At 42.0% G+C, this 15,084-nt stretch overlaps 1 protein-coding gene across 2 annotated transcripts in view; it reads left to right on the top strand.

Annotated features, from left to right (window-relative positions):
* The window catches only part of kirrel1a (kirre like nephrin family adhesion molecule 1a), a 31,924-nt gene extending 17,510 nt beyond the window's left edge, over nucleotides 1–14,414 (top strand). Inside the window, exons 3-15 of one of the 2 annotated variants that reach the window (XM_038732188.1) lie at nucleotides 369–518; nucleotides 603–760; nucleotides 886–1,036; nucleotides 1,326–1,431; nucleotides 1,689–1,837; nucleotides 2,006–2,133; nucleotides 3,723–3,849; nucleotides 4,127–4,227; nucleotides 6,612–6,828; nucleotides 7,872–7,979; nucleotides 8,236–8,363; nucleotides 8,627–8,740; nucleotides 11,810–14,414. In XM_038732188.1, the coding sequence (XP_038588116.1) occupies nucleotides 369–518; nucleotides 603–760; nucleotides 886–1,036; nucleotides 1,326–1,431; nucleotides 1,689–1,837; nucleotides 2,006–2,133; nucleotides 3,723–3,849; nucleotides 4,127–4,227; nucleotides 6,612–6,828; nucleotides 7,872–7,979; nucleotides 8,236–8,363; nucleotides 8,627–8,740; nucleotides 11,810–12,526 (2,354 nt within the window). In that variant the 3' untranslated portion in view covers nucleotides 12,527–14,414. The remainder of the gene's footprint in view (nucleotides 1–368; nucleotides 519–602; nucleotides 761–885; nucleotides 1,037–1,325; nucleotides 1,432–1,688; nucleotides 1,838–2,005; nucleotides 2,134–3,722; nucleotides 3,850–4,126; nucleotides 4,228–6,611; nucleotides 6,829–7,871; nucleotides 7,980–8,235; nucleotides 8,364–8,626; nucleotides 8,741–11,809) is intronic. The other variant, XM_038732189.1, reaches the window with a different exon arrangement.
* The last annotated feature ends 670 nt before the right edge of the window (nucleotides 14,415–15,084 follow it).

The raw sequence follows: 15,084 nt of genomic DNA, 5'->3' as shown, positions 1-15,084 counted from the left end.
AACACAGAGGACAACAAGAACAATAAGAACAAGTAAAATATCCTTATTAGCATTTTAGCATTTTAATTTGCTAAAATGAGAAGAAATGTGAAACTGTAACTAAATCGTGTTTAACATAAGCAGGAGAAAGCAGAAGGTTCAGAAATTGAATATACCATATTTTTGTAGCTCTTTATGGCATCCGTGCCACTTTCTGTTGTTATCAGACAGCGTATGTGTTGAAACTTTAAACAGAGAGAAAAAGCCACAGAAATCAGATGTAAAATTCATCATGAAGGCCTGAGGTGGAAATCGAGCTTGTGTTTGTGCCCCCCAAAAGCTGATGATTATTTAACTCCCAGCCTACTTTCTTTGTCTGTGTGTCCCAGCCTGGCCCAGGTACCGCGTGCTGCGTGTGCAGGAGCTCGGCCAGTACAACCTGGAGATCCTGTCCGCTGATCTGTCTGACGACTCCCTGTACGAGTGCCAGGCCCCTGATGCTGCCCTGAGGTCCAGGAGGGCCAAACTCACCGTTCTCAGTACGTTTGTGTGCGTGTGAGCACATGCCCATAGAAAGTAGGTGATATGATGTGTGTTTCTTACACTCTCCTCTCACGCTACAGTCCCCCCAGACGAGCCGGTGATCGATGGGGGTCCAGAGGTGTTGCTGAATGCGGGGGAGTCCTACAACCTGAGCTGTGTGTCTCGAGGGGCTAAACCGCCTTCTATGATCGAGTGGCTTAAAGATGGTCTGCCTGTGGAGGGGGCTGCCAGTACCACTGTAAGTCTAAAATAGAGACCACATTCACCAAGACACAGTAAACACACACACTCATGAACTGTTTTTATACTTACAGTATTTTGTCTGTAATCTTTCATCAATGTCTCTCTGCCTGCCATCATCAGGAGGTGCTTCCAGACAGGAAGAGGGTGACCACGCGTAGCTACCTGCCCATCCAGCCCGTCGACGCCGACACTGGGAGGAACTACAGCTGTGTGGCCACTAACCTGGCTGTTCCCACGGGCAAAAGCACAACTGTCACCCTCAATGTACACCGTAAGCAATTAAATAATACAGACTGAAGGTCGACTGTAACTCAAGAAGCGTCATTGTTTTTTCATATCACACTGAAACATATGTAAAAACATAGATATATTACCAATTAATTAAATTACCACGTAATTAAAAGCTATTTGGCGTCATATTTTGAAACGTAAAACATCTGCTGGCAGCTAAATGTTTTATAGCTATTATTAATTAATGCGTGGAAGCCATTTTACATCCAGACTGCAGCATATATTAGACATAGTAAGGCAGTTGTTATGTGAGTCTCTCTCTCTTCCAGATCAACCGACAGTGACCTTGTCCATTGAGCCTCGCTCTGTCCTGGAGGGGGACAGAGTCACCTTCACCTGCCAGGCTCACGCCAACCCTCCTATTATGGGCTACAGGTCTGCATCTACATACAGTTCTCGTATTCTCATTTTCACTGGGCCTCTTAAAGTAGCAGTTAACTTTGTCAAATTGTAGAAGACAGAAATGTAGTATTTCTTTTTGATTTTGTATGATTTTTGTGTGTAAAGTGGCCATAGAAATGGAAATGCATGTAAATTCCTTTCAGAGCGTATCAAAAAAATAGGTGTTGCATATGTTGTGCTAGGCTACAGATATTTTTCATTGTATATAACAAAGTGCATTTTACTTCCAGGTGGGCTAAAGGTGGCGTGGTGCTGCAGGGTGCCAGGGAGAGCGTGTTCACCACCAAGGCCGATCACTCCTTCTTCACCGAGCCTGTCTCCTGTCTTGTTTTCAACGCTGTGGGAAAGACCAACGTCAGCATCCTGGTGGACGTCCACTGTGAGTCACACAATACACATCTCATCTTGTTCAATCGCTTGTGGCCCACTTCACTCACACACCACCGGTGTGTTTCTTTATCCTCCGAGCAACTTCTCCCCTTTTAGTCCTACTGCATTATTACTCAGGCACAACAAAGAACATCTCCCTCTGTCTCTGTGTCTGCAGTCGGTCCAATTCTGTTGGTGGAGCCGCAGCCAAAAACAGTAGATGTTGACTCTGATGTCACCCTCAACTGCAAATGGGCTGGAAACCCTCCGCTCACACTCACCTGGTTCAAAAAGGGTTCAAACATGGTAAGAAGCTAACAGCCCACGCTTTGCACATTTCTCCTGTGTTCTTTTATTCACACTATTTTTACAATTCACACATTTCTCTCCTGTGTTTACAAAAGCAGCCTGTCATTCCCGGGCATCATATTGTCTGTATATGTCTTTCTTCTCTTCTTCCCTGTCATGACCTCTTTCTGTCAATTTCACCTTTTCTTTTGTCTTATATATATAGATTTTATCACTTTAGGTCAGACTACATTTAATATATTAAATGACTCTAATATAGCCACATAGTCCTCTGAAATATGAATATATGATACAATGAATGGCAGCCATATTGCAGGCTTTGAACAACCGAGGCTTTGAAAAGCTGATTGCATTTGCTGTATTTACATCAAAAATACAATTCAACAGACATTGCTGTTCTATTCTATTGCATTTTTGTCTTTATTAGATAGTTTGAAGATACAGACAGTTAACATAGGAAGGGTCATGGAATCAAACTGGGCACAATGCAGTTAAACAGTAGAGCTTGGCATTTTTGGGAAATGCACTCTATTCGCTCTGTTACAGAGAATTACATGAGAAGACTGATCTGTTCTCTGTACAGAAAGGGAAGCTAGAGCCGGCAGCCGGTTAGCTTAGCTTAGCACAAAGACTGGAAACAGGGCGAAACAGCTAACTTGGCTCTGCTCAAAGGTTAAAAAAAACATGCTTACCAACAGCAGTAAAGTGCACTCAATAACACGTTATTTCTCATTTATTTAATCCAAACATAACAATTGAAGTGTATAATGAGAAGGGTTTACTGGGGTTTATGTGTTGATTGACATTAGCTGGATTTCTTCTACTGAACAGCTGATTCCAGTCTGTATGCTAAGCTAAGCTAATCATCTGCTGGCTCTAGTTTCATATTTATCTGTAAGACATTGATCTTCTCATTTAACTCTTAAAAAGGAATATGGGTATTTTCCAAATGTTGAACTTTGTCTTTAGCAACTAAGCCAGCAGGGCCCCACTTTCTTTTGTAGAATCTTTTCAAAAGTCTGGTCAAGTTAACAGTCACCGTTTTGTCGTTAACATCTACTGTGAACACCAGGCAGAAGGCAAAGACATGGCTAGAGACCAGGAGTAAAAACAAGTCAATTGCTGCACAGTAAATGAGGCATGCCTTAGCAAACAATGGACTGATTTGGCCTACACCTACATCTGTATAATCAGTCTTGTTCTGGTGCTCTCTCTCTCTCTCTCTCTCTCTCTCTCTCAAGGTGGTTACATATTTAGCCATACTTTTCACATAGCTAATTTTCCAATGATGTAGTTGCTAGGCAACTGCAAAACCTTTCTGATGGGTTAAAAGCAGATGTGCAAGTTTGCATTGTAAGCCGGTTAGGGTCAGAGTAGTAGGACACATACTGAAATAAGGCCAGACACGCAAATATGCAACATGATCTCCTGAAATAAGAAGGCATACGGGTGGGGGTACAATACCACATTAGCCTCTCTTCTGCTTATACATTATGTATAGGCTTTTAGTTTGTTTATTTCCTCCTGCTGTTTGGCAGATTTGCCTTGCTTATATATTTGTCCCCCCCCCCCCCACTTCTCCACAGGTTCTGAGTAACAGCAACCAGCTGTATCTGAAGTCGGTGAGCCAAGCAGACGCCGGCCAGTACGTATGTAAGGCCATCGTCCCACGGATTGGAGTAGGAGAGACTGAGGTCACGCTCACTGTCAACGGTCAGATAACATCCACACACTTTCATGTATCACTGCTGTAGATGGAAATCTTGTACTTTCTAAAAGGTCAGCTTGTGTTAAAAGTAGTGGCCATTTATTTTTAAAATGATACAATTCCAATTGATTTACAGGCCTGGTAAGGTCAATGTTTTTTAAAAAGAGACACAACACCAGGTTTTCAATATGATTTTGGCAGTTTGTGGTATTTTAAGGGTAATTTCTTTGATTTCTCTCTTTCACATACACTCACCTATCCTCCCATTTGTGGCTAATTCAGGTCCTCCCATCATCTCCAGTGATCCGGTCCAGTATGCAGTGAGGGGGGAGAGAGGAGAGGTGAAATGCTACATAGCCAGTACACCTCCTCCAGACAAGATTGTAAGTGAAAAGATGAGAAAATGTGGAAAAATAAACAGTGCCGTGAAACATTTCTGGCACCAAACCCACAATGAACATCCAAATTTTAGCCCAGCATCAATTATTCAGGTAAAAAAAAATGCCTAACAAGGAATTTATTCGGTCACAAAGAGCACACGTTGTACAACTAATAAGTACGTTACTGTTACTGCACCTTCCTGTTCCTAAATGGCTCCACTCCTGCATGGTAAACACTTTTAGGCCCTGTCCCCTTTTTTCTTTTTGAGTGGTGACTCATCCTTAAACTCTCCCAGAATTTCCCTCAGTCCCATCACATAAACAAACCAACACTAACACTAAGCATGTCTGCTTTTAGCTCCCGCGTCAGAAATCAGCCCCGGATGCTTTCTCCACTCGGCTGTAGCACCGAGACGCAGTAGTAGTAGTTCCTCTGCTCCCCGGCCTCTGTGACGGATCCATCCTGACTCACAGTGCGCACTCCTAATGCAAGTGGCGGAGGTTGGGACAGAAAAAGATTTATAAAATATAAAGGACCGGAGAGGAACAGTTGTCCCAGTAAACGCCACAGCCAGGAGATTATCCTCCTCCGGAATAAGTGGGCAGATTATGGGAACATGTGGGCTTATGCATAATTAACTTGCCTTAGTACAGTACTTCAGTACTGAATAATACAGTTGCTTTTAGTGGCTTTAAAGTTGGAGAATGTGCAAGATTCTTTCAAGCTCAGTCACCCCCGCCCACCTCTACTTCCGTCTGCAAAAACATACAAACTGTTGATGCGATGTGTGTGTTTACATGGGAGTGTGCGCTTGATGTAAATTTATGTGGTCTATTTCTGTCAAGCCCTTCTGCAGTATGATGTTGAGTTAGACGGATAATTAAATGGCCAATAATGGCTTTTTTGTAAATATCGTATCAGCCAGATGAAATGTATGAAATCTGTAATCAAATAGTTCATTGATTTCAATGTTCAGTTATATTCTTTATCCTTTTTATGCCAGTTATTCACATGAAGACGATTTTTTAATGTTTCAGAGTCACAATAACAACAAAAAACAGAAACACAAATATGGATCAATTTATGATTAAGCGAAACACACACTCTTACAGGAATAATAATACACACCAAAACCAAACTTTATAGAATTAATTTAAGGTTTTCTTGACATTATACATATTTTGGACATATTCAGTACTTAACATATTAAATACTTACATTGGATAATAACCTAATAAACACACACACTGATAGAGAAAAGGATTCTTTTTCAAAAGGAGTGCAATGTACTGCTATTATGGCTGTCTTTAAAGGAATAGTCAAACATTGTGGGTAATAAGCTTATTCGCTATCTTGACAAGAGTTGGATGAAAAAATCTGAATCACTGTCATGTTTTGACGGCATATTCAAGCTGCTGCCAGCAGCCAGTTAGCTAAGCTTAGCACAAAGACTGGACACAGCGCCGTAGAGATTGTATAGTGTTTGTTTAAAGCTAGGGCTAGTAATTCTCTTTACATCCCGACAGCATTCAATAAAATAAATGATCTGACAAGCTAGCTGAAGTTTGCTAGTTTCTCCAACGTTGCCAAAGCTTTAATCCAAACAAAACTGACCTATAAAAAGGACATATCATGTTTTTACAGTAGAGTAATATGTTCATTAGAAAGCTTTGGAGGTGCTGTTGGGGGGAATTTTTGTTACCTTTGGACCATGCTAACTGTTTCCCCCTAAGCTAAAATAACTGACTGCTGGCTGTAGCTTCATATTTAGCATACAGACATGAGAATGCAGGGTTGCAAACTTGTCACCTTTTGGCAAAATTTGCCTTATTGAATCCAAAATAGGCCACTTATGTTATTAGTGTAATGAATAAGAATATTTCCCCAAATGACGAACTATATATGTAGGTATTTTTTTCCCCCCAAACATTATTGGTAAGGGCTTTAATTTTGGAAGTATGCCATAAAGGAGCAAATGGTGTTCTGTATGTTTGCTTTAGTTATTGTCGTCAGTGTTTGTACAACATTAGACCTAAAGGGAAGTAAATGGGTGCAGCTCCAGAGCAAAACATTTTCCGCTTTGACTTTATATCTGGGACAGTACTTAGAGTTCAATGAGCGAAGCATTTGTGCACACAAATTAAGTCCTAATCTACTTTTAAACAATCATTTATGACTACTAAAACAAAGTCATCCATTTTCAAATTAAGATGTTCCTCCCATTAAATTCTTCTGCATTTAATGACTTACTGTACAGCACCTGAGCACCTTTATGACCACCTAGCAGACTCATCCATTAGGGTCTGAATAACAATAGTGCCCTGTGATGTGTAAATGTGATGTAATCTAATATGGCCTTCTGTGTGTTTGTGTGTGTCTGCTGCAGGTGTGGGCATGGAAGGAGAATGTGTGGGAGAAGGAGAAGGGGACGCTGCTGGAGAGGTACACGGTGGAGCAGAGCAAACCAGCAGCCGAGGGCGGCGGCGTCCTCTCCACCCTCACCATCAACAACGTGATGGAGTCTGACTTCCTGTCCACCTACAACTGCACAGCCTGGAACTCATTTGGCCCGGGCACCATGATCATCACACTGGAGGAGACTGGTGTGTTTTATATATATTTAAAAAAACAACCTTTCATGAGTTGGGGACAGGACAGCATGCAGGGTTTCATCGGCAAAGGCAAAAACTATTTATTTCAGTTTGTAAAATGCTGAAGTTTACACTGACAAAGTATACATAGCTTTAAATATATAAAAATAAATTACAAATAACTATCTGCACACGTATATAGGGTATCTCCTAAATGCAAAAATATCCACTGATATGATTTGACATTTTCTTAATTGTCAGCTTGTATTGGACCATTGTAGGCAAGTGCCTATAGTTTCTAACCGCACTTAATTTCAGTTTCTGATACTTTCTGTTACATACTGTTGTATTCCCATATCATATTTTGCTTCATCCTTTCAGGTGAAAATCTGGCCAAAAAGACCCCAAAGCACTTGCCGCATCTCTTGCTGCTGCTCATCAAGCTTGTTGCTTTGAGCCCACATAACTCATTGTTAACTCTTCCCCAGTATAAATAACACCCTAAAAATCAACAAGTGACAGAGACTCCTGAAGTAAAATTGTGCAGTAATATGTTGTAGCTTTGACATACGAATATAAAATTTCATTCTTCGTGACATAAGTCAGAAAAATTAAAATGCAAAAGTGGAAGAAAATAAAGAAATTTAAGCAGAGGGTGTTAAATTCTCAAAACGCATCATACCTCTCAAACTTGATCTGATTCATAACAAACATCCATTCATGTTCACTTATCAGTAAAATGCACCATGCTTTATACTTTGTAACACCAAAAAAGACGAGGAGCAATTTATCTAATGTAGTCCACATTTTTCACATCAAATGGACCTGGAAATCTGGATATAGTTAACACCAGAATTTCATTTGGACAAACAGAACAAATACACATTATCTCAGTCGCTGGGGATGGGGCATTTCTGACCTAATTTAGGTTCATGAGATGTATTTGTTGTTATGTATTGTTCTTGATTATGCCACTATAAACAGACAAACTCAATCCATCCTACTCTCTCTCTCTGTCTGTCTCTCTCTTTTTCTCTCGCACCCACTCATTTCAGAGGAAGTCCCGGTGGGGATAATAGCTGGTGGGACGGTGGGCTCTACCATCCTCTTATTCATCTTTCTGCTGGTCCTTGTTCTTATCTTCTACCGGCAGCGCAAAGGCAGTGAGTCATACTCTCCACATGCTGAACACATACAGTAGAAAGACCTAATCTGCATGTACAGTTATAATTTCCATAATTTTCTTAGGGAACACTAAACCAAATAACTTGCAGCCAACCAAAAAAAAATGAAACACCTACCACTTCCTCTCCACCATACGGATGGAGGTCCCCTCTGAACTTGCTCCTCCAGCTCAGTACACACCCGCCAAGAAGCGTGTGCCCAGCTGTATTCAACCTTGCCGTGTTTTGCTTCCAGGTCGGCGCGGGGTCACGCTGGGTAAGCCTGACATCAAGGTGGAGACGATAAACAAGGAGACCCACAGCTTAGAGGAGGACTCCGGCAGCGTGTCCACGGCTTCGCGCATGGTCAAGGCCATGTACTCGGTGAGCAGCAGCGGGATATGTTTACACAGCCTGTAGTTGTAGAAAAAAAAAACTCAGATTAACTCAGTAACCTCTCCCTACGGCTACACTGTGCCTTTTGACTAAAAACAAACGCTATGCTTTCCCCTGCAATCGCTCCTTTTAACACTTTTAATTCCATTTTCTCTTTTCCTGTCATACTCTGTTGCCTCCTTCCCTCTTCTGTTTTGTTGCGGCACCTTCTCTCCTCCTTTTTGTTTTTGTTTTGTTGTTTGACGGTTTAGTTTCTCCCCTCTGTGTCCTTCTCTCCCTCCAATCAGCCCTTTAAAGATGACATAGAGCTCAAGTCAGACCTCCGCAGCGACACCATGGACACCCGCCAGGAGTATGACCTGAAGGTGAGCTTACACAGACGCCAGAAACACGCTTTTATAGCAAATCAGGAAGCGGACTGTCTTCGAAATCCAAACATACTGACTTTTTTTTACTACTAAAACACTCAACATACTGAGGAGGGCTACAATCACTGGTACAGGAACAGGTTGAAAAACACAGATATATTCCATACAAAGTCAAAATCAACCAAACATTGATAATAGAATGATACCAAAGTCACAGTGAGGTCTTGTGAAGATCATTTTGGAGCAAGGTTTCATTCTAATTATACCTCAAAGGGCTGCAAATATCCAGATCATTACTGACACGTTGACTCTGAGTGATGACTTTCATCCAATGATGTATAGCGTTTCCTTTTCTGATTGAAGTGATGTCACCAAGGATCACACTGAAAGTGAAAGAAATAATTAGAGATGAACTACGTAATATTATTCTTTGAGAGTTTTATACCGTATAAGTAATAGTCCATTGCAACTTCACTACCACTGCAAAAGACCGAATTCGTATTTCAATTTGAAATGTTTTCTATGTGTAATACTTAAGTCTGAAAGTGGAAATTCCATTAACAAAAGTAAAACGTAATTGAAGAATTTCATTTTGAACCCTCTAGAGGGTGCACATGTGCATCTGAAGTAGCCCTGCGAAGACAAAGAAAAGGGATTTGAATAGACAGCTCCGGTCTGGGTTTTGACAGTGAACTACACAAGTCAAAATTCAATGCAGGTTTAATGCAGCTGAATGTGACAGAATCAAATTAGCAAAAGTCACAGTTCATCTAAACTGAATAACAAACCGGTGCTTGGAGCAAAATTTGTGACTATTATTTGCTTTGTAGATGTCTCCACCAGAGTTTCCTTTATATAAACAGCTTGCAGCTCACATTTTCTCGTCAAATGTATTTTTGTTTTATACCTGTAGCTTTATAAACACATTCAATGCCACATTAGACATTGACAGTTCACAAGGCGGTTAGTGCAATATTTAAAAGTTGCATTGTTAAAATCCTGCTGGTGATGAAAGAATCCGAAACAGTGCTTTTTAAGAGCTTTCTTGCTAAGTAGTATTTTACACCAACGAGGAATTTTCTGTGGTGATAAGGTGCTACACGTAGACAAAGACACAGTTGACATAAATAAATGGAAAAATATATAAATATGGAATAAACATATGTAAGTTAGAAAACTGAGTTTACAAACAAAAACAAAACAAAGCCCTCCGAGCACAGAGACAGCTTTCCGCACATGATTTTGGTAGTTGTTCCCCTTTCATTTGACCATCATGGCCAGGTCTTTTATGCGCTAACTATTATATTCTATACAGTGCATAACCAAAGGGGCTGCTGTTTATCTAACTGTTGTTAGACAGGAAACTATTACTTATGACTTGCAAATATGACTACAGTCCAGTTAAAACAACTCCACCCCTGCATCGATACAAATTTACCTCTCACTGCAGCTGCCTCAAACATCAAGCATCGAGCATTAGACCTCTTTCTGTCCTCTAGTTTTCTTCATTCTACAGTATGTTAGGTTTGCGTTGATGCTTGTTGTTACATGTTGTTGGCTGTAAGTAAAAAACTACTTTTTATGATTTCAAGCCAGTCTGTCATTTGGACTGATCGATAAAAACAATTGAGTTCACCGTCTCTTCAGCAGAGACGTCCACTGCTTTATGCACTGGTTTGCAAGACTTAGTGTTAGGATTGCACTCAGCGTCTGTGAGAATATTAGAGTAGTACATTTAAGAATTAAAACATCATTCTTGGTTGGGTTTTCTCCGCCTTTAAGCTGGCTCACTCACACTGGGGATATTATATATAAAGACAAAAAACTACTCAAATTGGAAAGACATTTTAAAAAGATAAAGGATGTTTAGACACGCTCTGCCCATTCAGCTGGCATGAATCATTTATACATTTTGACACCGTGGGGCTGGGCTTAGGTGATGAATGTATTTTCACGCGTAAAAATGCCAAAATGTTGTGCTGAAACCCACCCTCCATGAATATTTATTGAGGGCAAACACACCACCCTTCTAGCTGGAGTGCTGCCTTGGATCACTGTGAAGAAACACAGACATGAATCCACCCCAGGAGGTGGTTAGATCACCTCGACAACAGTCGCAGCCAGACAGTTTTTTCCCCCTCGCTGCCTGAAGCACCAAAGCAGTGAAACAGAGTTGGGTGGGGGAGGAGGAGTCGGCTATGTGAGAGACAATGAGATGGCAGAATCATGTCAGAAATAATAGTAGAGCAACATTAGAGCATTCAGTAGAGGGTGTAGTGAACAGGGAGAGCATCCTTCTTTCACCCAGACAGTCTTGGATGTTGGCAGGGATCCACCCTGCTGGAGACGCCTGGAGTAAAACATTCATAGGCTTAAACTTGTCAAAGCTTTGAGCAAAAAAGGCCAAAGAAGAATTTGTTTTTGGTAACCTGTTAAAAAAAGAACTACAATTCCATACTACATAATGTAATGTAATATTTCAAAGCAGGTATTCAGGATGTACACTGACAGAGTCAGGTACACTCAAGTTATACTAGAAAAGTGTGTACTGTCTGGATCCTACTTACAAAGGAAATGGAGGAGCTGCTCACAGCTGGAGAAACATTTAACTGATGTTGATGGGAAGCTCCTTTAACAACAATAATTTTATGGCAAGGCACTCCAAATTTGCAGTTTGATTGACATGCATTGACAAAAGTCTGCAAAAACCATATACTATGACTATGTTTGCTCATGTGGTCTTTGGAAGTTTTGAAGACTTGCTTTTTCCATAACTTGATTTGCATACATTTCTGAAAAGAGACTAAGACTGATGAGTCACAAAAAAGGAGAGCAAACTGCTCTCACAGCACAATCTTAATGAATCCAGATCTGGATGCCGACCAGCTTGAGACACGTAGTTCACCCTGACCTCTGACCTTCAGCAAGAAAGAGAATTTTTATTTTCGAGCTCTTATGACTTAAAGAATCTGTACGTTGGCGTGTTTTGACAATAACCCTCATTATATCTTTTCTTAATACCCACCGTTTTTGTCTCTTGCTGTTTGTCTCTGCCTCTCTCTTCAGGACCCAACCAATGGCTACTACAACGTGCGAGCCTCCACCCACGATGAAGGCCGCCCCGCCTCCCGCTCCACCATGCATTACTCTGACTACCGCTCCCCTGCTGGAACACCAGGGGGAGCTGCATCTATTAGCAGCAGCGCCGGAGGCTCAGGAGCCACGGCCAGCGGAGGAGCCCCCGGTCCCCCTGGCCCCCTCACCTCCCCTGGCCGCCCCCAGGCCTGCTATGATCCCCGGCCCCCCTCCAGACTTTCCCACATCAGCTACGCGCAGTTCAACACCTTCACCCGTGGCGGCCAGAGCCAGCCGCCCCCGGCTAACCCCGCCCCTGTGGCCAGCGACTTCCCAGGGGAATGCAGCCTCCTGGACTCCACTTCCCAACTGGCCTATGACAACTACGGATACCCCTCACATTACCCGACCTACCGCATGGGTTTCGCCCCATCCAGCCTGGCCCCGCTGGAGGCTGGCCCATCCTATGAAATGTACGGGGTGGGATCTGGGGTGGGGGGCCCTGGGGTCGGTGTGGGCCCTGTGGGTCCTGTGGGTCCCGTGGGTCCCGTGGGTCCTGTTGGTCCCGGGGGTCCCGGGGGTCCTGCTCCCTCGGGATCAGAGACTGGACTAGGGAAGTACGGCAGCTCCACTCGCTTCTCCTACACCTCGCAACACTCTGACTACTCCCACAGCCGACACACACAGAGGATGCAGACTCACGTGTAAGAGACGCGTAAACACCTCACAGTCTTAGCAGAGCATGAGGAAGCATCTTATAAATAGTGTCACACCTAAAAACACACACAATTCTGGATTCTCACACACATTTTCACACACGACCACAAACATGCCCTACTGAACACAAACACGACTACAGAACACAGAAAAAAAACATCACACACCTACACGCACAGAGTCAGAAGGCCGTGCCCATGAGACAGGGAGGGTATGAGAAACACAGAGGCACAGAGAGAAAGAGAAGAGTGGAAAAGAAGGCGTTTTAGTGAGACAGGGAAGGGAAATTCCACACAATTTTGAATTCCCACACTCCCAAAGTGTTTGTACATTTGAGCTCTGAAAGAGCGGACGGCGCAAGTCACAATCAAGACTGAGAAAGAGAGCAAGAACCAGAGGGAGGACGAGAGATCACAGATCTTTGGAGCCCTATAGCTTCTGCTATGAACTGACTTTGTAAATGAAGGAACGTCTTAAGGCAAAACTGACTGACTGTCAAATGTGGTACACGCTGATCGGGAGAAACCTCAACCCGTGGAAGTCATTTCTGGCCGCCATTTTGTAACTTTTTTTTTTTGCTGGTTGTCTTATTCAATGATCATAGAGCACATATATATAGTATCCCAGAATGCCCTTCTGTACAGTGGTACATGCCAACATGCCAGACGGCGTGGGGGGTGTGTGTCAGGGCTGGGGTGGGGTTGGGAGGTTTGTCATAATTTTGCACTGCATCTACAGTATTCATGCTTAGACGTCCCTTATCTATATCTGTGTAAGGTCTTCTTTTTATTTGCACACCAGACTAGAGCTTTGTATTCTATTTTTTAACATTACAGAATTATTTTTGTCAATGTAAACATGTAATGTGTATGTATGGACCAAAAGTTTGAACGTGAGCGCACATAATTAGAGCATTTGCCTGGGTGATGAAGAGTTGTGCCAACAGCGGAGCCTGAAGTCAGGACGTATTTCACATCAGAAGGGTGTATCAGTGTATAAAAGAAACCTTGTGCCAAGTGTTCATGTTGTCCTTCACCTTAGACCATGTATATGCAGTAGAAGCTCCTTCTATTGGTGACTGTTGCTTTACAAACCAGGCTCGGGGCCTTGAGTCATTCCCAGACATTTTCAGTGGGCTGGAGCCTTTTTCTCTGAGCCCTTAAGTACAAGCCTGGTGCAGACAGAGAGAAAAACACAGATGTTGGGTTTAGAACTGAGTGGCCTTATAGGGGAACATGTCATACATTTCCATTTTGAATAATTCCTTCATCGTCTTGTCTGCCAAAACGGCCAGAGGAGAATGTGTACGGAGAGGTTCAACGAAGACTTGTTCACAATATTGACATGTGGTAGTGTATGACTGGGAGTGTGTGGGCGTGCGAGTGTGTGTGAGAGAGAGAGAGAGAGAGATTGTCCGAGAGGGAGCGTGTGGGCGTGGGCGCGCACATCAATTTGTACAGTGTGTTTGTATAGATGTGTGAATGACGAATGGGAAGCATACTGTAAACATGCAGCACACGACTCCAGTGTGCACACGACTATTGTCTGTGTGTATGCAGTGTGTTTGTGCGTGTCTGTGTCTTAAGTGTGCAGAAGTGTGTTTCAGTATATGTCCATATCATTTCTCTCACAATCCTGTTACAGTACTTTTATACCTCTGGTAGGACTGTATCCTGTATTACTGTGTCTTTGAATTTAGAAAAATCCAATGTTTATCTTATTGTACTGTTCTTCGTAGCAGAGAAAACTGTTCAAAAGATGTACAACGAACGTTATCAAACTCTCATTTTTTAATTTCATTATCTTCAATATTTTTAAAAAATGGTATGTAATTATTTTTCCACAGTATTACATAAATAAAGCACTGTTTTTTATAAAAGGCATTGTTTGTCGTCTTTGGGCAGGTGGGTTACAAGAGAGTATCGGAGCCAACATTAGGGTGTACACATAGCAGAATATGGTTTAGGGTTTATTAAAAGATTTTTTAATATCATACAGTTTGATTGATTTTACACAGGTTTCTTCACAACAAATTCACAGCATAGGCTGCAAATAGTAATCAATAAAAACTGGTGTCAGGTAAAATAATAACATACATAATAACGTGTTTTTTTTCTGCTAGCAATTTGCCATTTTTTTCAGATTAAGATTCATTCTTTATTGTCTTCAGTGGAGGAAATTTGTTTTCACAGTTTTCACAGTCTATACAAAGAGCACCTTCAAAATCTACACACAAACTACGCATAGTACACACATATGTGGACAATATACACTTATCTACACATAACACAAAAGTGACATCATAAACTTGTCTGTGAGTTTAATGCTCTTATAGAGCAGGGTACAAAACTTTTTCCAAGCGTGCCTTTTTGTAGAGCAGCTGTCTGTATCTACGGCCAGATGGGAGAAGCGTGAGGCTTGAGTTGAGAGGGTGGCTGGGATTTTGTACTATGGTAGTTGCTCTACGAGCAGTGGTGGTATTAATGAGGGCTGGCAGGTTGGGAGTGGGAAGACTTATTATTTTGGAGGTGTTAGTAATTTTAAGAAGC

Source organism: Micropterus salmoides, unplaced genomic scaffold, assembly GCF_014851395.1.
Source record: "Micropterus salmoides isolate LMB-PRFRI ecotype aquatic unplaced genomic scaffold, ASM1485139v1 Ms_hic_scaffold_2, whole genome shotgun sequence".
NCBI lineage: Eukaryota > Metazoa > Chordata > Actinopteri > Centrarchiformes > Centrarchidae > Micropterus > Micropterus salmoides.
The sequence above is the reverse complement of the archived record's forward strand: the minus strand, read 5'-3'. Positions and strand labels throughout refer to the sequence as shown.